Below are 26,121 nucleotides of genomic sequence, written 5' to 3'. Positions count from 1 at the left end.
ATCCCAGCCCTCAACTGAAGTCAATAAAATCAGACCAGTGGAGACAACAATTGTAACCCTGAATGAGATTCCAGATGTAAAAAAATTCCACACTTCTGAGCGGTATTAGCAAATAGTGGTGCATAAAAATGATGGTGGCTTTTGAATAAATGTAATCTTTAGAAAATGCAAAAGCATTCAGATAGCATGCAGAGCTGAATAAAAGAATAAATGTCTGTTTTGATCTTCAGCTATTCATCTGGAAGGAGACAAACAGATTGTAATCTACCAAGATGACCTTGAAGGTATGTTCGTAATTTGTGCCTTTGTACCTCTGCTCCCCTGCTGCCATTTATTTAGGATTTTCTTGCCCCTGGTTGTCTTTCAGTTTTTCTCCGCTTGTCTTTGTGTGTTTCCCACCCAATGAACTCTCATTCCTCTTGCCTATTTAATGCAGAGCTAAATATATGCACCTGTACACACATAGACAATAATCTTGGGGGTGGAAAGCAGAAGAACCCGGCCTCTTGCAACACTGCAGCTCTGAATATTGAAGGAAGTAGGTTGCTGTTGCCCTGTGTACGTAAGCAATTGCTGCACTATCAGGCTACATCTGTGACACCACTTCCACTATCATGGTTGCCCTCAAAGGATCCTGGGAACTAAAGTTTGTGGTGGTGCTAAGTATTCATTTCCCCTGCCCCATCTGAACTATAATTCCAGGCTGTTAGAATAGTTTAAGTCTGTCGAATCAGTGTCAGTATGTCTTCACAGAGCAGATGTATGGAAAGATGGACCAGTTTATTTCTAGTCCATAAAACCAATCACATAAATGTGGGTAGCAGCACTGATAGACAAGGGGGGGGGGAATCCAAGGGGCTAGAAATAGGGGTTTTCATGAATTTTTGTGGAGGGGATCCTTCTTTCAGGGGCATGTTTCTAGTAGCAATTCTCAAATACTAGGGAATCTCTAGTGACTGTAGCCCATTTCACCTCCATATGTATTCACTTCTATTTCCACATTAATTTGTGTGATTTCTTTTTTTAAAACTGCATAATTACATACATACATATATAAACATATTTTTGAACATGTTTTCTCTCAAAATGCACACATCTAAATATATTTTATCCCAACATATTTTTTTTGAGCTGAAATGTTGCAATATTCAGAGAACTGTAAAATCCAGTGTATACCTATATTATGATCACACTAATCTGGGAGATACAGATCAGGCCAGTTTATACTGGATTTTGCAAATCTTGAATTCTGCAAGTGTCCAAAGATACCAACTCCTTTCTGCTTCTTTGACTGTGGAGCCTACAGGCATAGAAAAAGTCTGGGACTGAACCACTGCAGTTCTCATTGGCATGACTGTTCTAAACTGAAGCAGGGTTTTCACAACGGGGATGCTAAAGGTCAGAGCACCTTCATGCACTCAAAGGAAACCATGGCCTGTGTGTCTTACAGTTTTTAATAGGAGTCACTCTAGAAGTCTTCTCTCTGTGTGATGGAGTCTTTCTTCCTGTTGGATGTCTCAGGGGTTGGATTCCAAAAGGAAGCGGGAGCTATGGTCACAATGCTTTGCTCGTGTGCTCAAGACATCAGTTCTATAAAACATATTTTGCTGCACTGTGTGAAATATGAGCAAGCCAGGGCTGAACTGATATTGCCCTTGCTGGTACCTTTCCCGGGAAAATCAGAGGCTCACTATGTCAGGTTCCTATTGGAAGACCGGACAAATGTTAGAACATTAGCACTGGCGAAGTTTTTATCGGTGGTTGCAAGAAGCAATGATTCCTATCTTTAAGTCTGAACAAAATGCTTATTTAACCTGGAGGTAGGCTGTCTGAATTGTGCATTGCTTTGTAACGATTTGCTGGGTCTCTGGACCGTAATAAAGATTGATTGATATGGTCACAATGAGGGGTGTGATATCTTTGCCCAGAAAAACACAGGGGCAAATGCAGTAGAAATGGACAAACAGCCTTGCGTGTTTATCCTTTGAGCATTCCATCTGGGTGTTGATTCCCTCTGCTGCCCATGACCCTATATTTTGGAAATTCAAAATATGCAATGCACCCTAAGTCCCTTTTTCCCATCTCCATTTCTGTGCATGCAGAGGCATGGAAACAGGAAATGTGATGACGTCGCATCTTACCCTTTTCTACCTAGGCATTGCAAGAGAAAGATGAGGAAGGGTTTACTATTTTTGGCAGCATTCAGTCATCTTTCCTAAATTCTAGTTGCACCCTTCAGGACAAGATAGGGAATGAGGTGGGAACAATATCAGACACTTTTGCTGAGTTACAAGCATGGATTGGGCAAACTAAGGCAGTGTGGGCAGTCACTCTGATCTCTGTCATCTCTCAGTTTTCCCAAATTAGGAAGTCTTAGATTGTTGCTTGTTGGGAATTTGAGGGCAAAGGTGATTGGAGACTCATTTCTCCATTCCTATGCTGTATGTGTCATTGGTTCTCGTTATCATTCCTGGTGTAGAAGAGATATTTATTCCGTTACTCTGTGCTTTACCTGTACTGTTTTATACTTAATTGCTGTGATCTTTCATGCGAATTTTCCTCCTTGCTCATTTTTCAGGGGCGGAAGCTTTTGGGCTCCTGTCTTTGATCAGCTCTGTCTCACATCTGCATAAAGCATGAACACTTTATCAAGCCATTTAGTACAGCAGATTAAAGTGATTCAAATGTGATCAAAGTAGAACAAAGATATTGTGAGACGAATACACATGGATTTTTATTTTTTTCCCCTCTTCAGATTTTTGTGGTTTTTTTTTAACACTGCCTGTGAAAAATCAATCCTTCCCTTTTAATTGGCTTGCTTGGATGTCTTAAAATAGAAATGAAGCAACTTTAATAAACTGTAAAGCTGATACTATAGCCCTTAATAGCCAAGCAATGCACTCTAGCGAGGGAGTTCAGGAAGACAAGCTCTCAAATAAGCGCTGACCTGGGAGGTTAATCTGGCATTTAACACTTACTGAGTTTATTGCTCCTCTAGGCGATGTTAAGATTCCAGGACCTCCCACCAACGTACACGCTTCAGAAACCAGCAAAACATATGTCGTACTCAGCTGGGATCCACCTGTTCCCCGTGGCAAAGAGCCATTATCATATTTCATTGAGAAGGTACTGTGCCATATAGTTGCATTCAGCTGTAAGGCATTTCATGGCCACATACCCTTTCATTTCAGATAGTTTCCCCAGTTTCAGCAAGCAAAACAATAGAATTAGCAAACCAGTCTAGGCAAGAGGAAGATGAAAAAGACCAGAAAAATATAATGTTTTGGTACTTTGATTTTTTTTCTCGTGGCCAACAGAAAAACACAATGCATTCAAAATAAAGTGCTCTTTCAGGGCTTGGTTGGCCTGGTCTAGATTGAGAACAAGTGAGAGTTGTATTTGATGGACCACTGAGAAACAGCGAAACCTTAGCCTTCCTGTTAGAAAGAGTTTGTGAGGATGGGAAGTGCCTTGACTAACCACTTGCCCTGAGTGTTTCTGCTTCCCAAAGGAAAATCAGCCAGTTGCTTTTCTTGGCAAGGTTTGGTGCCTGCTTTCCTATTTTCAGTGAACATACTCAGGAGAAAAGAGGATCCCCTTATGGCACAATACTAAGTGCAATAGGAAAAAAACCAGTTCAGGTGACTAGCAAGGCAAGCTTTTATATATATTTACTCAGAAGTAATCTCTATTGAGTTCAGTGGGGCTTACTTCAAGGGATGTGCAGAAACCTACTCAATTCTTAATAATCACAAGGACAGTAAAACAGTAGCAATACAACCGTTATCAGGACTGAGCAATGCTCACAAAGTAGTTCATTCTCGGATTGCTGCAAACAATTTCCAGACTCTGGGAAACAATAATCCTGTTTGAGGAACATCTGTTTTAAGATGATTATTATTATTCACACACACACACACACGCATGCACACGCAAACAAAATCTCTCTGCTTTTATAATGCCCTTATTGATGACAGACTTCAAACAGACAAGCTCCTGCAAGGTAAAAGAAAAGGCTCACGTTACATTCTATTTGGCATGAATCCATGCTTAGTGATCCCATATTAGACAGATAACGAACGGGATAGTTGGCAGCTGACTATCTGGAAACAATAAGGATTTGTGCTGACGGTTTAGTGATCTAAGCATTTCAAGGACCTTTTTCTACAACCTTTACAAAGTAGTGATAATCACACTCATTTATTTATTTTCGAATAGTCTGTGGTTGGCAGTGGAAGCTGGCAGAGGGTCAACGCTCAAGTGGCTGTGAGATCTCCCCGCTATGCAGTGTTTGACCTTGCTGAAGGGAAATCATATGTTTTCCGAGTTTTGTCAGCAAACAAGCATGGGATCAGCGATCCTTCTGAAATAACACCTCCTATTCAAGCACAAGAGGCCATTGGTAAGTCGGTTTTAAAACGTTAATAAAAAGTGATATTGGGGTGTTGTTGGCGCTGAAAAGTAGAATGTTCTGCTAGCAAGTTCAAGACTGTGCATACCGTGTATATGGCAAAATTTAAAAGGTGATTGTGAATCCTGTGAGGCAACTCATCATTCTCCCAACCAAAATCCATAGTCATGCCCATGGACTGGATATTGCCTAGCAACTAGAGCTCTTCAAATTATATTCTTCTGATAAGGCATAGAAATTGAGGTCTGACTTCTTTCTTATAGTAACACACACACACACACACACACACACACAGAGAGAGAGAGAGAGAGAGAGAGAGATGTCTATCTCACCTTCCTACCTTTTTAAGAGGAGTTATATGACAATTTAATCAGCATTGTTGTTTAGCATTTGTATATTTGTATCGGTGTTTCTGTCTACCAAACTAGAGTAAAAATGTTGTAATGCTAGTGGGGCAGGATTCAGCTACAGTTAAGCACAGTTAAAGTTTCAAGCGAGAAGAAATAAACACATGATTTACGACGAGTGAATTCTGCTTATCTCTATTTCCAACCAAGTCAGGAGAACAGTATGATGTTGTGGTTTTAACTATGGTTTTCTTATTGAATCTTTGTTTTATTTAGGCAGTGTTAGCTATCTTGTGCTCCTGATTGCAGGAAGTGCCAGATATAAAAAAATAACAAATGCATAAACATGAGAAAACTCCTAAATTTTGCATCCAACACAGCCTTTATGGGATGAAAACACATTCTCACAATGCAGCTTAGGGTCTGTGGGTCAAGCGAAGGCAGCTTCAGTGATGGTTGAGACAGCAGATTGGCACCAGATTGATGGGAGCTACTACTCAGGAGGCGGGACCTGTTGCCATGGTGCAGCTCCTTTCCTCTCAGTCTTCCCCATGTAGAAGCAGAGCCATCTTCCCTTCACGCTCAAAACAGTAGACAAATGTTTCAAATTTTCCCATAAATATATATGCCTAGTTGGTGTGTGCCAGTCATCGGATACATGCATCATCCTGTGCATGTACTCTTTTAGTTAAAGGTAAAGGTAAAGGTACCCTTGACCATTAGGTCCAGTAGTGGATGACTCTGGGGTTGTGGCGCTCATCTCGCTATATTGGCCAAGGGAGCTGGCGTACAGCTTCTGGGTCATGTGGCCAGCATGACTAAGCCGCTTCTGGTGAACCAGAGCAGCGCACATTTACCTTCCCACGAGAGCGGTACCTATTTAACTACTTGCACTTTAAGTTGCTTTCGAACTGCTAGGTTGGCAGGAGCAGGGACCGAGCAACAGGAGCTCACCCCATCGTGGGGATTCAAACCGCCGACCTTCTAATTGGCAAGCCCTAGGCTCTGTGGTTTAACCCACAGCACCACCCACGTCCACTCTCTTAGTTTCTCAGATAAAGCAATTGTCCATATATTCTGTTTCCATTGTGTGATGTGTAGGGGATCAAGTCATTTCCCATTTTGTTACAAGCAATTGTGCCACAACCAAAAGAAAAGTAATAAGTTCCTTGTGTCATAATTTAATTTGGGTATCTTTGAAGTTTGTTAATAAACCTCAGTATGGATTACATTGTACATCCTGTTTTGAGATTTTGCTTATTTCTGTAAATACCTTTCCCCGTGAATAACTTTAAAGGTCACATTTACATGCTGTCTGCCTTTGAGACGTACCTGGTTTTTTTTGATCTTGGAAGTTCCTGGGCCAATTGATTGCTCAGGAGCCAAGATGTTCTTCTGCAAATGAGTTTCCCATTTTAAAAAGTTCTAGTGAAGTACAGCAATCAAAGATAATCCCATTGGGGTTAGGGGTTTATAGTAATCAACTTCTGAGCATTTGTCAACAGTGGCTGCTGGGTTTGATCACCCACTCTGATTAGCAAAGACTGCATAGGCACAAAATTAGCATGTAAACACAACATAGGTCACTTCCAGACAGCCTGTTTATTGAGCATTTATCCTAATTTGCACATGGAGAGATTAGAATACACAGGCTACTTAATGAACATTCATCCTGATTCTTTTTTGTAGGAAATTAGACCACAGTTTGTCAAGCAAGTGCTACCCCACACTATTCAGTGCATTTCCCCATTACTTTCCTTACTGCAAAAAGTCAAACATTTTGGGGAAGCAGGTTTGTTTTGAAAGAGCACTAGATCTTCTTTAATTGTGCAGCCTGAATTTCCTGGTATGTGATTGAATCCCATCCAAAATAGAGAGTCTGTAAGCATCCATAGCCTCATTTTGAATTCCAAGAACAGTACAAATTTTAGGACAAAGAATCTCTCTTTGGAAGCTGAGAGGGTATCTTGAACGCATTATTTCCAGACATTGGCATCATCACACTTTCCCATTAAAATTGCTAGGACTGAAAAGTGCTTAGCTTTGGGCTGTATTGCATTGGTATTGTGCTGGTTCGGCAACTGGGATATTGTGTGCTAAGTAGTTATTTGTTGGTGTACCAAGAGCTGGCGAGTAAGCTGGCTATATGTTGATATGCAAATTAGTTACAAACGAAACCTTCTCTTCTTGTGGCACAGTTGTTCCTTCTGCTCCGGGACGTATAGTGGCAACAAGAAACACAAAAACCTCTGTTGTTGTCCAGTGGGACAAGCCAAAACACGAAGAAGACCTGTTTGGCTACTACATTGACTGTTCTGTGGCAGGATCGAATCACTGGGAACCTTGTAACCATAAGCCCATAGGCTATAACAGGTAAAGGGAATTGTGATGGTTTGATTTATTACCTTTCTTTTCCCTTTTTTAAAAAATCTGCCCTTTGGTCAAACAACTTCAGGGCCTTACATGAATTTTGGATGGACATTGACTAGGTTCAGAGCTTCTTAGCTTCAGCTACCTTCAAATTACAGTGGTTAAGTACTTAATTCGTTCCGGAGGTCTGCTCTTAACCTGAAACTGTTCTTAACTTGAAGCACCACTTTAGCTAATGGGGTCTCCCGCTGCCGCCGCACCGCCGGAGTACGATTTCTGTTCTCATCCTGAAGCAAAGTTCTTAACCCAAGGTACTATTTCTGGGTTAGCGGAGTATGTAACCTGAAGCGTATGTAACCCAAGGTACCACTGTATTCTCTAGATACCAAACTCTTCATTTCCCCATTAATTTGATGCTTAATAATATAAGTGCTTTTTCTGGGAGTACTCAAGCACCATTTTTCAAGAAGAAAAGCACTGAATATACCATGCAAGTGGTTATTGTTGTAATTATTGTTACTTAACTGCATTTATTGCCTCCTTTTAACCATTAGGCCCTAGGGCATATAATATAAATACCTCAAGTGCCAAAAGCAAAGAGATCTGTCTTTGGCATATGATGGAAACTTTGGAATGAAGGTGTCAAATGCATCATGTGAGGATGGGAATTCCACAATTTAAGGGCTGCCCCAGAGAATGCCCTCTCCTGGTCCACCGGCCCCTGAACCGCTGAGGGCACAGGAACTATGAAGAGGGCTAGAATCAAATGTGTACATCTTTCCCAACTCGTTTGAAGGGAGATGTTGCAGAAATTATATTCAACAATGCGTCAAATTTGCTCACATAGAACATACTTTTGATGAGAGCCAGTGTGGTGTGGTGGTTAAGAGCGATAGTCTCGTAATCTGGTGAACCGGGTTCGCGTCTCCGCTCCTCCACATGCAGCTGCTGGGTGACCTCGGGCTAGTCACACTTCTCTGAAGTCTCTCAGCCCCACTCACCTCGCAGTGTGTTTGTTGTGGGGGAGGAAAGGAAAGGAGAATGGTAGCCGCTTTGAGATTCCTTCGGGTAGTGATAAAGTGTGAAATCAGATCCAAATATAGGTCAGGAATTCTCATTATGTAATATAGTCCATGTATACATCTTTCCATTCAATCCCTGTAACAGCCGCCATCCCCATTTCTTTCAGATTTGCTGTGCATGGCTTAGCAACAGGAGAGAAATACGTCTTTCGTGTGAAGGCTGCAAATGCAGTGGGAATGAGTGAAAATTCTCAGGAGTCTGAACCTATAACAGTACAAGCAGCCCTCAGTAAGTGATGTTTTGTAATGATCCAGATTCAGTAACAGCAACAAAAACACACTGAGAATTCTTTTGTGCTCACAAGTGTCACAGGGCTGGCATATGTGTTACCTGATCCAAGCGGTGAGCCATCTCCCTGCAGTGACTCTGTCATGTGCTGTATAACATGTGGCACACTGCTTCATGTCCCAATAGCATGGGACTGTTTCACATTATCAGAAGTTTCCCTGTGAGGAATGGCATGGCACATTCCAGTAGGATGTGGGGAGTCACAGCAATATAGGACAACCCTTGTTAGCTTGGCTCATTAAAGGAATTTAGTTGCTGAAGAAGAAGGGTAAGGGTAAAGGTAAAGGTACCAATGACCATGAGGTTTGCATGCTCATCTCACTCTATAGGCCAAGGGAGGCGGCGTTTGTCCACAGACAGCTTCTGGGTCATGTGGCCAGCATGACTAAGCTGCTTTTGGTGAACCAGAGCAGCACACGGAAACGCCATTTACCTTCCCACCAGAGTGGTACCTATTTATCTACTTGCACTTTGACCTGCTTTCGAACTGCTAGGTGGGCAGGAGCTGGGACTGAACAACGGGAGCTCACCCTGTCACAGGGATTCGAACTGCCAACCTTCCAATTGGCAAGCCCTAGGCTCAGTGGTTTAGTCCACAGCACCACCTGCATTCTGAACAATCTAATCTTTGGGGTCTTTAGCACATTAGAAAGATGATTAACTTAGCTGTTTTATGTTAATGCTGTTGCAAGGGAACATGGAAGAGCATTACTGAGGGATGATGGGAAATAATGCCTTAGTTAAGCCTTTCTTTACCTATAATGTGTTTAAGGTAGACCCCAGTGAGCACTATGAGACTTGCTTCTGAGTAGACATGCATAGGATTATGTATATTCTTAAATTTGTTAGCTGAGTCTAAAACCATTATTTCACCATAACGTAACTGATAGGTAGAAAAGAAGCAATTTGGTATTATGCGAGATGTTCAATTTGGACATTGTTATAATGTTTCATGCGCTTGATTTCTTTAAGCCTGCCCCTCCTTTCCTTATGGTCTCACACTTCTCAACTGTGATGGCCACTCAATGACCATTGGCTGGAAGCTTCCACGATTCAGTGGTGGGTCAAATATTCTGGGTTATTACATAGACAAACGAGAGTTACATCATCACAACTGGCATGAAGTCAACTCTTCTCTTATTAAAGAGAGGATTTATACGGTCAGTATTGCTTTCAAACTTTGGTATTTAGACTTAATATCACTTTATTTTTAAGATGTAATTTTGGCTGTGATGAAACCATTCCAAAATATGGCCTGGAAGAGAAGAAACAGTAGCACATATTGTCTGTATGGGCACGTTGTGCAGTTGCATGCAGTGGATAAGATGATGATGATGATGATGATGATAATAATAATAATAATAATAATAACAATAATAATTTTTTTATTATTATTTATACCCCACCCATCTGGCTGGGTTTTCCCTCCCTTCCTCTTGCATTGAGACAATGCTTCTATAGTGGTCTATTCATGCTGGCATAAAGGAAAAGACAAGTTCAGAACAGGATGAGACTGTGATGCTGTTTGCACATACAGTGGTATCTCGGGTTACAAACGCTTCAGGTTACAGACGCTTCAGGTTACACACTCTGCTAACCCAGAAATAGAACCTTGGGTTAAGAACTTTGCTTCAGGATGAGAACAGAAATTGCGCAGCAGTGGCAACAGCGCAGCAGCAGCAGGAGGCCCCATTAGCTAAAGTGGTACCTCAGGTTAAGAACAGTTTCAGGTTAAGAACGGACCTCCAGAACGAATTAAGTTCTTAACCAGAGGTATCACTGTAACAGTAAGCCATAGTCAGAAATAAACCATAGTTTACCATGAACAAGCAGTGTGCTGGTGCATGCCTGTCAATCACTTCTGTTCCGCTTCGCCCCGCCTGCTTTCAGGAGAAACACAAGGACAAGTCTTGCCTTAGTGGTACATGCCAACTAGGGTCTGTTTTACTCCAAACAACCACCAGCATGAGCTAAGATCTGCTCATGATTTATTGCTCATGTTGGTTTGGGAGAAACAAACTGCAAGTGTTGGTTTGCATGTATAGATAAGCCCAGCCTTGTGCTTTGTTTCTCCTGGAAGTCAGAAGACAGGATGCAACAATTGACCAGCATGTTTGAGCTGTGGTTGATTTCTAGCTACATCTTACTGTTACTTGTTGCTGATTGATGAACGATTCTGGACAGTAGCTTATTTCATCTGTTATCTATTGCCAACAAAATCTCATGTTATAAAAAGACAGCCATTAAAAGTCCCACAGGACAGTTTCCCATTAGAAATTTTATTTTAAACAGACCAGCCATTGCTTCTCTTTTGGAACCTGTCCATATTTAAATAGCTAAAGAGCTCTCCTCCCAATTTTTTCATTTTAAATTAACTTGGTTATTTAGCTTAAAGCACTACGGAAGTTAACTCCAAATAAATGAGAAGATTTTGAATGTCTTACTTCTATTAAGAAGGTCATGTGAATATTACCCATGTTAAATTTGTTTTTAATGTCAACTGTTCTGCAAAGGTAGAGGATTTGACAGAAAACGCCTACTATGAATTCAAAATTGCTGCCGCAAATATCGCCGGCATAGGGCAGGCATCTGAACCCAGCGAGCATTTCAAATGTGAGGCTTGGACAATGCCAGAACCTGGTAAGTAGTTTGGCCATTCATAAAGGGAATGCATTTTTGAAAATGAGTGACAGTTCAAATGTTATCACTTGACAATGGCAGTTGTAATTTAATATGTTTGACTTTTAAGCACAGTACTCCAGTTTGTCATAAGAAGAGGTTTTCACAGTTTATCAGGGGAAAGCAATACAAGGCCTGTGGGAGCCAGTGTAGTGTAGTGGTTAAGAGCGGTGGACTCGTAATCTGGAGAACCGGGTTCGATTCCCGGCTCCTCCACATGCAGCTGCTGGGTGACCTTGGGCTAGTCACACTTCTCTGAAGTCTCTCAACCTCACTCACCTCACAGAGTGTTTGTTGTGAAGGAGGAAGGGAAAGGAGATTGTTAGCCGCTTTGAGACTCCTTAGGGTAGTGATAAAGCAGGATATCAAATCCAAACTCTTCTTCTTCTTCTTCTTCTGTGGGCTGTAGTGGCACCCTCCCTGTGGAACGCCCTCCCACCAGATGTCAAAGAGAAAAATAACTACCAAACTTTTAGAAGACATCTAAAGGCAGCCCTGTTTAGGGGTTTAATAGGTTATTGTATTTTAGTGTTTTGTTGGAAGCTGCCCAGAGTGGCTGGAAAAACCCAGCCAGATGGGCGGGGTATAAATAATAATTTATTATTATTATTATTAGTACTATGCCACATGCGTGGCATCACATGGCAACACACAACCCAACATGGCACACACATGACATCACATGGTGTGAGGGGCCCCGTCAGAGCTTCCAGTGGCTGCGTCGAGCCCCGTCAGGCCTTGGGGTTCTATGTGACATCACACATGCGACACCATAGGGCACCCGGCTAGGCACCCACTGTGAAACTTTTGTGGGTGCATTGGCACCCAGGGCCCCCTAGAGATGGCACCTATGTTCCCTTCCATTTTGTGAATCAACTGTGGTTAGTTCATCAGTGGAGAGAATATTGTCAGAAGTGTGCTCAATTACTGGTGGGTGAGTGGCCCCAATCTTTAGATGAACTCAGAAATGATATGCAATCTTTTTTAAAAAATCAATCAATTAAAAGATCTCAGTTTGTTTCTGAAAGTCAATCTGAGGACTCGGAAAAATGCCCTCATACTATCCCTGTCAGTCCCCCCTCCCCAAAAAAGCCTTCTTACCCACTGAAACACCATTACTCCTTCCCTTATTTGTCAAATAGTGAGGGAAGCAGCAACAATGGCGGCACGTAAGGCACGTATCTGAAGAAGTGTGCTTGCACACAAAAGCTCATACCAAGAACTAACTTAGTTGGTCTTTAAGGTGCTACCGGAAGGAATTTTTTTGTTTTGGCACGTAAGGAGTCGTTCCAAGGTCTCCTTTCTCTTCCCATCTATATTCCTCTGACACTTGGGCTAACAGAGAATCAGGGCCCAAGTGCTCAGGAAAATGATCATTCTGCCAAGGGTTTCTGCATTTGCAACAAAAACAACAAAAGTATTCAAAAAATGACCCAAATTTTCCTATCTCCATTCCTGGAAACTTTCCAAGTTCTTCCAAGGTGAGCTTCAGATAGCTTGCCCAGCTCTCTAATTAATCAAAGCAAACAGAAGCTTCTAGGTAATGTTGTTTGTCTGTTTCATTTGAAGGGAATACATCTTCAGCCTCAAGCTTTTGATCATAAATAGATTCCAATCTCAAGAAAGTGACTATAATCATGCTGAGAGAAAAAGGGAATCACTATTTACTTCTTTGAGTCCTTTCTATAACCTTCCACTTTGGATTATTGCCTCTGCACATGTTTGCAGAATTTCAGGCTAGTCTTTTAGTCTTTAATAGACACACCTAGAAGCAGGAAAATGATGGGCTTGTCCTGAATTATTTGAATAAAGCAGTTTGAATTACATTGGGAAATTGTGGCACAAACCTGCTGCGGTTCTTTTTATATGAGAGTATTTTAATATTTGGGTATATAAATATTAATGTGGTAAGCTGCGTTGCACTGGAACTCTCAATGACAGCTATAGAAAAATAAATCATGAAGTAAAGATTCAGCCTCTCAACATAGAAAGACATGAATAAGGCACCTGCTTATAGCTGGATTCGAGGGAAATATCATTACATTCCTTGAATTTTTCTCTAGCCTTCCACTTCATGCCTTTTTGTTGTTGTTCTATTACCATGAAAAGTACTTCCTCACAAAACACAAGCAGATTGATACAAACCCTTTGCAACAGAAATTCAAACACTACTTGCTGCCTTGAAGGACTTCAGTGGCGAATACTAGTTTCCATTTTGTGCATGCTATTCATGTGGAAACAGTAAAATCAATATAAGTGTTAATGAAATCATTTGTATTCGGTGACAAAGTTAGTTCTAAACTCAGTGGAGCAGGTTGGCACATCAGAACAGTAATAAATTAAAACTGTATTTAAAGGAAGCATTTGTGCATGCACACACACACACAAAATACTGTTTGAACACATGGAATCTCCCATTGAAATGCCTCTTACCTCAGATTGAAACTACTAAATTCCATTTAGCAATCTATGCTCTTGAATTCTAATGTATCACTCTTGTACAGGAAACAGGGGATGAACCTGTTTGCTAGGTGGTAATTAGGACTGGACTGACATTTCTCAGAAAAGCGTTTTCTGACAAATGTTTGGAAAATGCTCTTCTTTTCAGCTCCTCCTGAACAGTCAGGAAATTTCAGGTCCCCCAAAGAGAACATTCAATGAAATGGCCTCTCCAGTTTTGCCATCTGTGAATTTTGGCTGAACTGTGGATCCAATTCTGACATAATTTAATATTGTTGAAGGAAGCAATGGGCTTTGTTCCTACTCCTTCCAGGTCTGCTCTTTTAACTTGTTGCTAAGAGAATTTTTTTCCTTCCAATTTTCAGTTCTCAACATTTCCACATTAATTTGTGATTCTTTTTTTTTAAAGTCCCCATGAAATTTCAGCAGTGTCCTAGTGCAAATTTCTCTCAATAGACACATTTATATGTAATTTTATTTATTCATAAAATTATTTGTATACTACTATATCATTAAGAATATGTCAAAGCAGTTTACAGCAATAGAAACAAAACCAACAACAACAAAAAAACCTATTAAAGAGTGAAAAACAGACATCAACTAACCATTGTGGATATACAAATTTTTGCAAAGCAATTCACCCTAATATAATACATTTCGGTATGTTATTTTCACCAATATATGCATTTTTATGCATACGTTAAAAAGTGCTAATGAGTGAAGTTTGCCTTTAAATGTGAACTGAACTGACTTTCTCCCTCATTTCTCTTGTTGACATCCATTTATGATCCATCTTCTTTAGGCCCTCCCTACGATCTTACGTTTTGTGAGGTTAGGGATACATCCCTTGTGATTCTCTGGAAAGCGCCTGTTTACATTGGCAGCAGCCCTGTTAGTGGATATTTTGTGGACTACAAGGAGGAGGAAGGAGAAGAATGGTTCACATTCAACGAGAAGCCAACATCACACCGTTATCAAAAGGTAGAAAATCTTAGAGTTGGAAGGGACACCCGGGTCATCTAGTCCAACCCCCTGCACTGTAGGAATCTCAACTAAAGCGTCCATGACAGATAGCCACCCAACCTCTACTTAAACACCTCCAACGAAGGAGGGTAAAGGTAAAGGTAAAGGGACCCCTGACCATTAGGTCCAGTTGTGGCCGACTCTGGGGTTGCGGCGCTCATCTCGCTTTATTGGCCGAGGGAGCCGGCGTACAGCTTCCGGGTCATGTGGCCAGCATGACTAAGCCGCTTCTGGCGAACCAGAGCAGCACACGGAAAAGCCGTTTACCTTCCCACCAGAGCGGTACCTATTTCTCTACTTGCACTTTGACGTGCTTTTGAACTGCTAGGTTGGCAGGAGCAGGGACCGAGCAACAGGAGCTCACCCCGTTGTGGGGATTCGAACCGCCGACCTTCTGATCGGCAAGTCCTAGGCTCTGTGGTTTAACCCACAGCAACACCCGCGTCCCTTAGGAAGGAAAGTACTTGGAAGTTATTTGCTGTGGTATTTGGGATGTTGTCACTTCTAATTTCCCCCCATCTTTTTGTTAGTAGAAAGCACTTCATTGTCTGTATTTTTTTTAAGGTCACTGAATTACATGAGGGCAGATCTTACGTATTTCGAATTCGTCCGGTGAATGATGCTGGTGTAGGCAAGCCCTCGGATGTTTCTGAAGCTGTGCTGGTCCAGGCTAGACCAGGTATGAAGACATGATATTGACCACTATACTTCTAAAATGCCCAAATATCTACAATGCGGGGTAACTTTTTAAACCCTGGAAGGGGTAGATGTGTTTATTTTCCTATCTGACTATAAAGCCAAAGGGTTGAGACCCAAAGAGGTCAAAGTGCACCCCTAAAGCCATTTTTGCTTCTTACTGAAACCCTGTGTTTTATGTTGGTTTCTACTTTCATGGGCACACTGAAACCACCTCCCAATTCTAACCCTGTCCTGTCTCTGAAACTTCACTGTGTGAGAATGCTAGATGGTATAATAATATCTCTGCAACGGCCCCATTTCCCCACTGTTGCGAGCTCTTAAAATAAACTTGTTTGCTCTCTCTGTTTGTAAGCTGCTTCTTCCCTCTGGCTTCAGCAGCAAATTGAACTAATTAAAGGAACATTCCAGACTTTAAAACTCTCTTAATTGAATCAACATTCATCCCCTCCATACAGAACCCATACATCCCCTTAATAATTACATTTCTCATGGCAATCATGTATTGCAGATACTAAGGAAATCACTGCAGGTGTGGATGAAGAAGGCAATATTTACCTTGCCTTTGACTGCAAAGAAATTTCAGATGCTTCTCATTTTGCTTGGAGTAAATTCTATGAAGAGATAGAAGATCATGATAAATATAAAGTTGAAACAGTTGGAGAACAGTAAGTTCTACAGTTGTTTTAAAGAAGTCTTTGAAAATCAGGATACTTTTAGCAAACAAGTAGTCACCTGGTTTTTTTTTGCACTTTATTTTTTAGTTCTAAACTTTATTTTATGAAACCTGACAAGGATGATTTGGGAACCTATGCTGTTGCTGTTAGCGATACTGATGGTATTTCATCCAGTTTTATTATGGATGAAGAAGGTAAGAAAATAATCTTGTATTCTTTATAGGGCATGGCAGAGTTATATAAAGCTAAACAGGGAACTTTATTAACCTCCAAATCAAATGTATGCATCTCACCCTTCATTGTTTCTATGCCAAAGAGGACATGAAACTTTTATAGCCATTAATTTTTTTTAAGGAAAGACATTTTTTTGAATTTTCAGATTCTAGAATTTGGCTTTTTTAAAACAACAACAATAACAAGAAACGTTTGATATAATTAAATACTGCTTAAACAATAGAAAAGTCAATAGAGATATATAATTTTCCAGCTCTACTACTACTTTGATTGTTAATTATTTGACTTGATGGTCGCTTGGTACCCTAAGGTGTCCAAGCGACTTACAACATATTAAAAAACATAAATATAAATACATTATATCATAAAAACGGGGGGGGGGGGGCAGACTAACCCCATAACAACCACAATAAGCTTGGCAGCACATTAGGAACAAAACAGCATCATCTCACATCTCAGTCTTTCAAAAGCCTGGGGGAAAATGATAACCTGACGCCAAAAAGATGTCAAAAAAGGTAGACCTTGCTTGGGGAGAACACTCCACAGATAGGGTGCCACAACTGAAAAGACCCTTGTTACAACCCTCTGAGCTTCCCTCAGAGAGGGGAGCTTGAAAAGGGCCTCAGAAGATGATCTAAGTGTCCAGTTAGGTTTAAATGTGGAGAGGCATTCCAGAAGATATTGGGGTCCTAAGCCATAAAGAGCTTTATAGATCAAAGCCAGGACTTTGAATTGGGCTCAGAAGCATACAGGCAGCCAGTGTAGTTGTAACAAGATTGCCATTGTATGATCCTTGAACCTCTCAATAGTTGGGTAGCTGTATTATGCACTAACTGAAGCTTCCGAACTGTTTTTGAAGCAATAGTTTAACTTGGAGGTTTTCAGAGCATAGATTACTATCTATGTTATCCCTGTCCAAATAGTTGGGTCACCAGCCTAAGCTTATGGAAGACACTCTGCACCCTCAAGAGCACCAGTAACTCAAGAGCCACAATACTACAACTATTTACTATTATTTTTTTAGCATCAGGTCCAAATCAAAAGTTCAGCCAAGTTCAGTTTATAGCCAACAAACAAAACAAAACAAACAAGCAAACAGATTTTAACAGACAAGCAAAGATGATGAAAACATCATAATAAAACACATGTAATGAAAGACTTGTAACACATAAAACATATCTACACATGTGGCATATGTCTCAGGTTGCAAGGCAAAATGTATAGTAATAATAATAATAATTTATATAGGCTTATTTCTGGATACAATTCTAAGGTGCCCAGTCCTTATTGATCATATTACATTTATATTACATTTATCCCACAAGCTCTAGGATTCATGTTTCCCCACAAACTAGGAAACCGTTGAAATGAATGGGCCTTAGATGCATGTAATACATTTTAGAAATGAGATAGAACTATCTGTTGGGTTTCCTTGATGTTTCACTTGCTAATTTTGCCTTTTCTTTGTTACTTGCAAATTTGCACATTGTGCAATTAGTTCCTTTTTCTGAGCTCTCATTAGCAATTCTAATGTGTTAAGTAGGGTTAATCTCTGTATCCAGCTATGTAGAACCTAGCCTTTTGCACAATTTCTATGAGGATTTATTGACATTTGCTGTGTATCTTTGTAAACATTTCCTGTCCACCAGCTTTCATTCTCTTTTGCAAACGCTGAAAGGAGACCCTTTCAAAAGGAGACACCAGGGAACAGGGTCAGCTCAGCAGAGAAATGAGAGACGTAGATGTTGGATTAGGGCTGGCCCAAGACAATTTTCATCCAGAGGTGGAACCGCAAATGCCCTTTCTTCATTGTACCCAAAGTGCATCTTAACAAAGGGCAGTCGTGTTATTTTGGCACATCTCATAAGCACCCTTCCCTGGCAGTAAATACAACACTAGTAATTTAAATAACCACCAATCTCTTGCCCTTTCATGACACTCCAAATCGGCTGCCTAAGGTGGCAGTCTCACTCAGCCCCTGGGTCTGCTTGTTTTGGACATTTTACCTTTTGCTTTTAGTATATTTCATTCTGAACTTAGAAATGTAGAAAGCCGTCTTAAACCATGTCAGACCTTTGGTCTATCTACATCAGTATTCTTGACACTGACAGGCAGCAGAGCTCCAGGGCTGGATAGCTCAGTTGGTAGAGCATGAGACTCTCATCTTAAGGTTGTGGGTTCGAGCCCCACATTGGGCAAAATATTGCAGAGGGTTGGACTAGATGACCCTCGTGGTCCCTTCCAACTCTACAATTCTGCAATAATTCTATAATTTCGGAAAGGGGTCTCCCCAAGTCTGTCTTGGAGATGACAGGGATTGAACCTGGGACATTCTGCATGAGGTATACGGCCCTTTTCAAACTCTCTGTCTCTTCTCATATTCTTTCATTTTCAAAAGTTGACTTTTCATAGGTATCTTCTTCACCGAAATGGAAAAAAAAAAGATTATTAGTGCTTTATGGAGTCATATACTGTTCTTAACATTTATTTTGACTGTCAGAATAAATTAAAACATGAAAATTGTCCTTCATTTCAGAGCTTGAACGTCTGATGACACTAAGCCATGAAATCAGAAATCCAAGTAAGTAGGACTTCTGAATCTAATATTCAGTCCCAGAAGGAATATATTTACACTCCGTTGATTGGAGTAAAGTAATGAAAAGTGTTTTTTTTTTTAAATAGAGCAGCTTGCTTATCCTTCTATTAATTAAATGCAAATATTAGTTTCTGTTTAAGAGAGATCTTCTTCACCACTGCAAACGTATTTGGATGAATGGATTCAGCTTGGATATGTCTAATATTTGCTGGATTATGTATTTAAAAGCCCTAAATATTGCAATAAATATGCACTTCAGCTTGTGCTCTGACTCATGCAAAACCAGCTTTAATACACATCTGTGCAAATACCATGGAGGGGTTCCATTTAGCTTTCATAACATTTCACTTGTTTGTTGCTGAAGACTCTCAAAAGCTTTAAACTGCTGGGACTTATCTTTGGCTAAGTTATTCCAAAGCAGAAAAGAAAGGAAAGAGGGGAAAAAATCCTTCATGTGTTTGCTTTTGTGCTCTTCTCTTTCCCTCCAGCAATCCCTCTGAAGTCTGAATTAACCTATGAGGTTTTGGACAGAGGCCAAGTTCGTTTCTGGCTTCAGGCTGAGAGCATTTCAGCTGATGCCAGCTATAGATTTGTAATCAATGACAGTGAAGTTGTCAACAGTGATGTAAGTACATGCCTGGGAAGATGTAGTGCCAGATTCTTTGTAGGACGAGTACATAGACCTGGTGAAGGGACATTTTCTTTCTTTTTTAATGTCATTTCTCCATATGTACAGCTGTGAGATACATATAACCTTATAAACCACGTCACTTGGCAAGTGCCCATTGTTAACAAGTGAGAGAGTACATTGTGATAAATAAAGAAGATTGATTCAAGAGTAGGGAACTGGATCTAGTGGTGAACCCAATTCATATTTCCCCTACCCCCTATTGGCCAAGTCTGAGGTGTGAATGAAGTCATCTACCTTTCAATCACATGATGTCACGATGATAGCATGATATCAGGTGACCCATTTTTGCCCATGTGGAGATTCAGCTGGTCAGTGGAATCTTCTTCTACTCTTTGGCGATCACTTGTAGCTGAGTAAGATTGTCTTCCATAAAAACGGTTTTAACAGTGAGTCCGTAAGTGACTATGGAGGCCAATTCTGGATCCACATGTCCTTTCACAATGGGGTACATAGGTTTCTGGGTGGGAGTTGATCACAGTGAGGGTTTGCCAAATGTGCCTTCCTCTTAGTACGTTTCTCCCTTTCGTCCTGAGTTTGAGCATCTTCAAAGCCCATGACACCTTTGGTAAAGGCTGTTCTCCAATTGGAGCGCTCGCAAGCCAGTGTTTCCCAGTTGTCGGTGTTTATACTACATTTTTAAAGATTTGCCTTGAGAGAGCCTTTTAACCTCTTTTGTTGATCACCAGCATTATGCTTTCCATTTTAAAGTTCGGAATAGAGCAGTTGCTTTGGAAGACGATAATCAGGCATCCGAACAACATGACCAGTCCAACAAAGTTGATGCTGAAGAATTATTGCGTTGACACTGGTGATCTTTGCTTCTTCCAGTACACTGGCATTAGTTTGCCTGTCTTCCCAAATAATGTGTATGGTGCCTGCAAACCCCCTTTGGCCAAACTACACCTTTCCCTGCCTCACACCTGACATAATAAGACATCAGGTGGGTGTAGTTTGTCCAAAACAGCCTCATGGGCCAAACAGGGTAGCCTAACAGGCCTAATTAGGTCTTCAGGTGAGACGTTTCTTCTTGCAGGTTAAATTTATGGTTATAAAGGATCAATGGGATGATCAACCAGCATCTGTAAGGCAGCATTGGACCTTATCTCAGCAGCAAAACTAGGGGGCCTCGAGCAAAATGTTCTCTCGAGGGCTCTCTTACCGCCATGGGCTTGCATGGCAGTGCTAGGCAGCAGCTAGGCAGCAGCAGAGCTACATTATATATTGGGAATACTGTAGAAAAATGGCACCCAACCTCCTGGCTCTCTTTGGGCTGTTGGGAAAAATGGTTTAAACATGGGAAGTGCAGCTGGCATCATTGGCAACACCCTCCTGCCAAGTTTTGGGAGTGCCTCAACATTTTTCCTTCATGCAACCCAGTCCCTACTTACTGTTCACATATGACATACCCTTCGTGATAGTCAGCCTGCAGGCTTGCTGGAGAGAGAGGGACAAACAACCCTAAAAGCTTCCAAGCACAGATTTTAGTACAGTGGTACCTCAGGTTACATGCGCTTCAGGTTACAGACTCTGCTAACCCAGAAATAGTACCTTGGGTTAAGAATTTTGCTTCAGGATGAGAACAGAAATCATGCTCCAGCGGCATGGCAGCAGCAGGAGGCCCCATTAGCTAAAGTGGTGCTTCAGGTTAAGAACAGTTTCAGGTTAAGAACAGATCTCCGGGACGAATTAAGTACTTAACCCAAGGTACCACTGTACCTTCCCTTATTATGCTCACCACAGGAAACTGCTTAAACAACTGTACAGAGCAATGGTGTTAAATTGCCATCAACTTTAGCCACCAGATTATTTCAGAGAACTCATTCTTGCCTCTGAAGGACCCATTTGCCCTCTGCAGCTCTTCATCACTTATAGGACAATATGGGAAGTAGGCCCCACCTACTTCTGGTGTTATGTAATTAGTGACTCAGCAGCCAGCCACATTTTTAGCAAAACCTTTTCCTTGTCAATTCTAGGACAAGCACCCCCTTTTATTCCCCCCAGCCTCCATTGCCCTCCATTTAGAGTATAATGCAAATTTAACATCCCCTGAACAAAGTGCACACCAATACACCCCTGAAACTGAACAGATTTGTAGTTGTAGTCATGGTAGTAGGAGCATATTAAAACACACACACAGAAACACACCTCCCCTCTATTCATCTGTGCCGGGGAGGTTTTATGGTGCAACTAACATAAAAAGCATTCCAAGGCTTTATGCAATAGACAGCAATTCTGTGAACTCTTTCGATTTGTTGTAAACTCTTTAGGAGGTTTAACTAGTTTATATATAAGGTAAAGGGACCCCTGACCATTAGGTCCAGTCGTGGCCGACTCTGGGGTTGCGGCGCTCATCTCGCTTTACTGGCCGAGGGAGCCGGCGTACAGCTTCCGGGTCATGTGGCCAGCATGACTAAGCCACTTCTGGCGAACCAGAGCAGCGCACGGAAATGCCGTTTACCTTCCTGCCGGAGCGGCACCTATTTATCTACTTGCACTTTGACGTGCTTTCAAACTGCTAGGTTGGCAGGAGCAGGGACTGAGCAATGGGAGCTCACCCTGTTGCGGGGATTCGAACTGCTGACCTTTTGATCGGCAGGTCCTAGGCTCTGGACCTGGACCACAGCACCACCCACATCCCTTTTAGTTTATATATAGACAGTTCTAAATGGGAAATGTTCTTTATGTAGAATATTATATTTTGCCTACTTTTTGCTTCCTTATTTAGCAGTAATTTCCAGGGACTATTACTTCTCCCCCTCTTCCTCCCACGCCATTTCCCCCTCTTCTTCTTTTGGCTATTTCCAGACCTGCGTCATCTCTCCCTCCTTCCCTGCCTTTTGTATTTTTAGCAATGCTACGAAAGCACTGGCATCAGAGCTACTTTTTTTTCTTTTTTTGGAACAGTAGTATTATTTCACCTCTTTAATTAGCAAGCCACAGGTGATGTTTGCATTTGGAGATTGATGATATTTTTGTGGAAATTCACATAAAAGCCTCGTATTTATGACTGCCATAAAACCATTGAACTTCATCTCACTGCATAATGGCAATAGCTAGAAACCTAATTATATTCTAAAACCTGCCCAGAGACAGCCACTGCAGCTGCTGATCATGTTCAATAGACCATCATACTAGCAGGAATATAGTTTTGTTCTTGACACTGGCCGAAAATAGATAATTTCCGATGAGGCTCTAATTGGAACAACTTCCTCTGGCCTTTCTTTTGAAGGATTTTATTTTTTGAAATGAAGGAACATAAAAAAGAGGGCTAAATTCATTAGCTCTTCTAGGCGGCAGTTTTAATCCCACACCCTGTAGATTTTAAAAGGGGAATAATAGATATATTCCAATGAAGTATAAAGAAAAAAGATTGAAGTTTTCTGTTTTGAATATCGATCTATTGTAAATTTTTTGTTTTCGCCCCTTTGGTTGAGGGAGCAGAATGTGGCAGAATCAGCAGGCGCACTGCCTTCAAAAGGTACATTAATATTAAAAGATGTGCATCTGTGCTCTTGAATGCTTTGTATTAATCCCTATGGAGCTTGTATAGAAGATGTTCAATATGGATTGTGGAAAGCCACAAAAAAGTGGTGCCCCCCACAAATTGATGAAAAGAAGACTAGCATTTCATATTGCCTAGTCCTTCAGAGAGAGAAAACAAGTGATAAAATCCTATGTAAGCCTACATTCCTACAACTGTAGAACTAGGAACAAGCTATAACTGGGAATAAGGGTGGATCTACACAGAGGAAAACCCCTGCTATAAATAAGTCATAAATTAAATCGTTATAATAAAAGAAAGAAAAAAACTATGTAAAATTGCATAGAAAAGTTTTGTGCTCTACATCGCCATCTGGAGTTGCATGTTTATAATGCATCCAAAATACTGTTTTTTTGACTAATGTAGCTGAGTCCTAAATCATAATTGGGAATAAGCCCATGAAATGCAATGAAATTAACTTCTAAGGCAACATACAGTTGTACTGTAAAGTCATATATATATATGATTTCTTAAAACTATTACATAAACATAAACACACAACCTCAAATAACCAACCCATAAACAGAACTTTGAACACTTTAAAGCACCATACAAATGACGACGAGGATGTTGATGATCAGCCACCATTTGGAATTAAAAGAGCCAGTTTTCTGAAGCAACAAAAGCTTTCAAGATGCAATACTGGAGACACCTAGTTGTGGAAAGATACAGCAGAGAGAGGAGTCTTTTCCCCTTGATATTCTTATGCCTTCTAGAGCAATGATTTTCTTTGATTTTGTACTGCCTTTTAAGCTTCCCGTTGTCCTTATGTGGGAATAAAACCCTTCGGCCAATAATATTCAGATATTTAAGGTGCAATGCAAATGCCCTCTCCTGCCACCAGGGCTTTGCAGAATGTCAAGACCACAACTGCGTCTGCAGTCCTGCTGTTCACAGAGGCTGTAGTGGATGGTGGGCAGGGGACAGTCGGCTCCTGTACAGGGCCAACACTGCTATACAATGGCAGTGAGACCAACTGGGGATCTAGCAAATCCCAGGCTGGCTCCACCCTGACCCTTCCCGGCCCCTGGAACACCTTTCAACTTCCCAAACATTTGGCAGCAGGCCCATTTTGCAGGGAGAACCAGGCAGAGCAGCCCTGTTGCCTCACCCACCTCTCCCCTTCCAGCCCAGCCTCATAATCCCCATAGATAATCTCTTTGACCTACCTTGTTTTCAGACGCATAAGATCAAATGTGACCATTCGACTGGTATCATTGAGATGCTTATGGACCGCTTCACTATTGAAAATGAAGGAACCTACACGGTGCAGATTCACGATGGGAAAGCCAAGAACCAATCTTCATTAGTTCTTATTGGCGATGGTAGGTTCCCCGACCGATTTGCCTTCACTTACAGGGGCCTTCCCAAACCTGGTGCTCGCCAGACATTTTGGGCTACAATTCCCACCACCCCCAATCACTGCCCATGCTGGCTGAGGCTGATGGGAGCTGGTGTCCAACAATATTTGAGTGGTTAGAGTTTCTCCATCTGTGATCTAATCCAACCGCTCACCAGATTGGGGAAGGCTGGGTTACAATGTAATTTAAGCATTTCTGAATACCTGAGCAAGTAAGCAACTCACTCTGTTTTCTCTCATCTATTTTTTTATTTTTTTATTTTTTTTTAGCATTCAAGGATGTATTGGCTGAAGCCGAGTTCCAGAGAAGGGAGTTCCTGAGGAAACAAGGTAAGGTGGGAACAATTAGGCAAGCTTTGTTTTTCTTGTGTGATGGAAGGGAACATTCCCTGAGAACAATGTTCTCACTTAATTCTCGCTGACATCACTGGATGCCAAAAATGCTAATACAGTACTTTGTGCAGCTGTAATTTTGTTTCCATGCAGACTGTTATCACGCACAATGTCACCATGCCCTGCTTCCTGCCCCCCCCTTAAAAACCTAAAGATTAGCTTGCAAAATATAATCAAGGTGCAATAGGTTTGGAATTTTCTTTCCAAAGCAATTTTCTACTGTTCTCTTTAGGGTAATAGTGTCAAGGAACCAGGGTGTTTGGGGTGCTGCTAAGGCTATTTTCTTCAGCCCAAAGGAGATCTGACAGGAGAGGTTTCTCCATTGCTTCTGCCTGGTAGATGAGAAAGGGAAGAAGATGACTGTGACAGTGAATGGGAGGGAGCAGAGCTGATCCAGGCATTAGACAGGGTGAGGCCACTGCCTCAAGTGGCAGAAGTCACCCACATGGCACCCCCACAGAAACCTTGCTGCCCCATTGCCTCTGCCAGTAACAGAGAAGTGCCGCCACCACTGATGATGGCTTGGGACAAGATCATGTCAGTTTTGGGTGAGATCTCACCTGAAATTGGCACTGATGATGATGATGCTTTTCTGCCAGTGGTGGAAGTGGCAGGGCACGCGGCAGGGGTGGAGTGGGCGGCGGCAGCAGCAGCAGGTGGCAGGGCAGAGCAGCTCTCTTCACAGGGCAAAACACAGCATGTTGCCCCCGGAAGGGAGGAACAGTGCCCGGATGAAGTTCAGAGGAGGCTTGGGTCCAGTTCTCTCTCTCTCTCTCTCTCTGTGTGTGTGTGTGTGTATAACACATTTCCAAAAATGACAAAACGGGGAAAAAATACAGTGTTACCTTGGGTTACATACACTTCAGGTTACAGACTCCGCTAAGCCAGAAATAGTACTTCGGGTTCAGAACTTTGCTTCAGAATGAGAACAGAAATCGTGCGGTGGCGGTGCGGCAGCAGTGGGAGGCCCCATTAGCTAAAGTGGTACCTCAGGTTAAGAATTGTTTCAGGTTAAGAATGGACCCCCAGAACGAATTAAATTCTTAACCTGAGGTACCACTGTACAGGAAAATAAAAATCATAACCAGATTGAACCAGATTGTTTGATTTCCTTCCACTCCCCCTCTTAGTTCCATTATAATATACTTATTCATGCCTGTCCATAAGGCATATGCACATTCATTTGTTGAACTCCTGCTTCAGCCCTCTTTACCTCACTTGTCCGGAGTAGCTACTATCACACACAGATGTACATTACTTGTTTTTGTAAAC

The 26,121-nt window shown here is 41.5% G+C and overlaps 1 protein-coding gene across 1 annotated transcript in view; it reads left to right on the top strand.

Annotated features, from left to right (window-relative positions):
* MYOM2 (myomesin 2) overlaps window positions 1-26,121 on the top strand; it is an 85,799-nt gene that overhangs the window by 42,491 nt on the left and 17,187 nt on the right. Inside the window, exons 13-27 of the mRNA XM_080998928.1 lie at window positions 231-284; window positions 2,999-3,126; window positions 4,219-4,402; window positions 6,957-7,131; window positions 8,318-8,439; window positions 9,472-9,659; window positions 11,013-11,139; window positions 14,441-14,619; window positions 15,226-15,340; window positions 15,869-16,025; window positions 16,122-16,228; window positions 18,805-18,849; window positions 19,353-19,489; window positions 24,277-24,421; window positions 24,727-24,786. Of these exons, the coding sequence (XP_080855054.1) occupies window positions 231-284; window positions 2,999-3,126; window positions 4,219-4,402; window positions 6,957-7,131; window positions 8,318-8,439; window positions 9,472-9,659; window positions 11,013-11,139; window positions 14,441-14,619; window positions 15,226-15,340; window positions 15,869-16,025; window positions 16,122-16,228; window positions 18,805-18,849; window positions 19,353-19,489; window positions 24,277-24,421; window positions 24,727-24,786 (1,923 nt within the window). The remainder of the gene's footprint in view (window positions 1-230; window positions 285-2,998; window positions 3,127-4,218; window positions 4,403-6,956; window positions 7,132-8,317; window positions 8,440-9,471; window positions 9,660-11,012; window positions 11,140-14,440; window positions 14,620-15,225; window positions 15,341-15,868; window positions 16,026-16,121; window positions 16,229-18,804; window positions 18,850-19,352; window positions 19,490-24,276; window positions 24,422-24,726; window positions 24,787-26,121) is intronic.

The sequence above is a fragment of the Podarcis pityusensis genome, assembly GCF_964106645.2.
Source record: "Podarcis pityusensis genome assembly, chromosome: 3".
Lineage (NCBI taxonomy): Eukaryota > Metazoa > Chordata > Lepidosauria > Squamata > Lacertidae > Podarcis > Podarcis pityusensis.
This window is presented reverse-complemented; position numbering and strand designations above follow the sequence as displayed.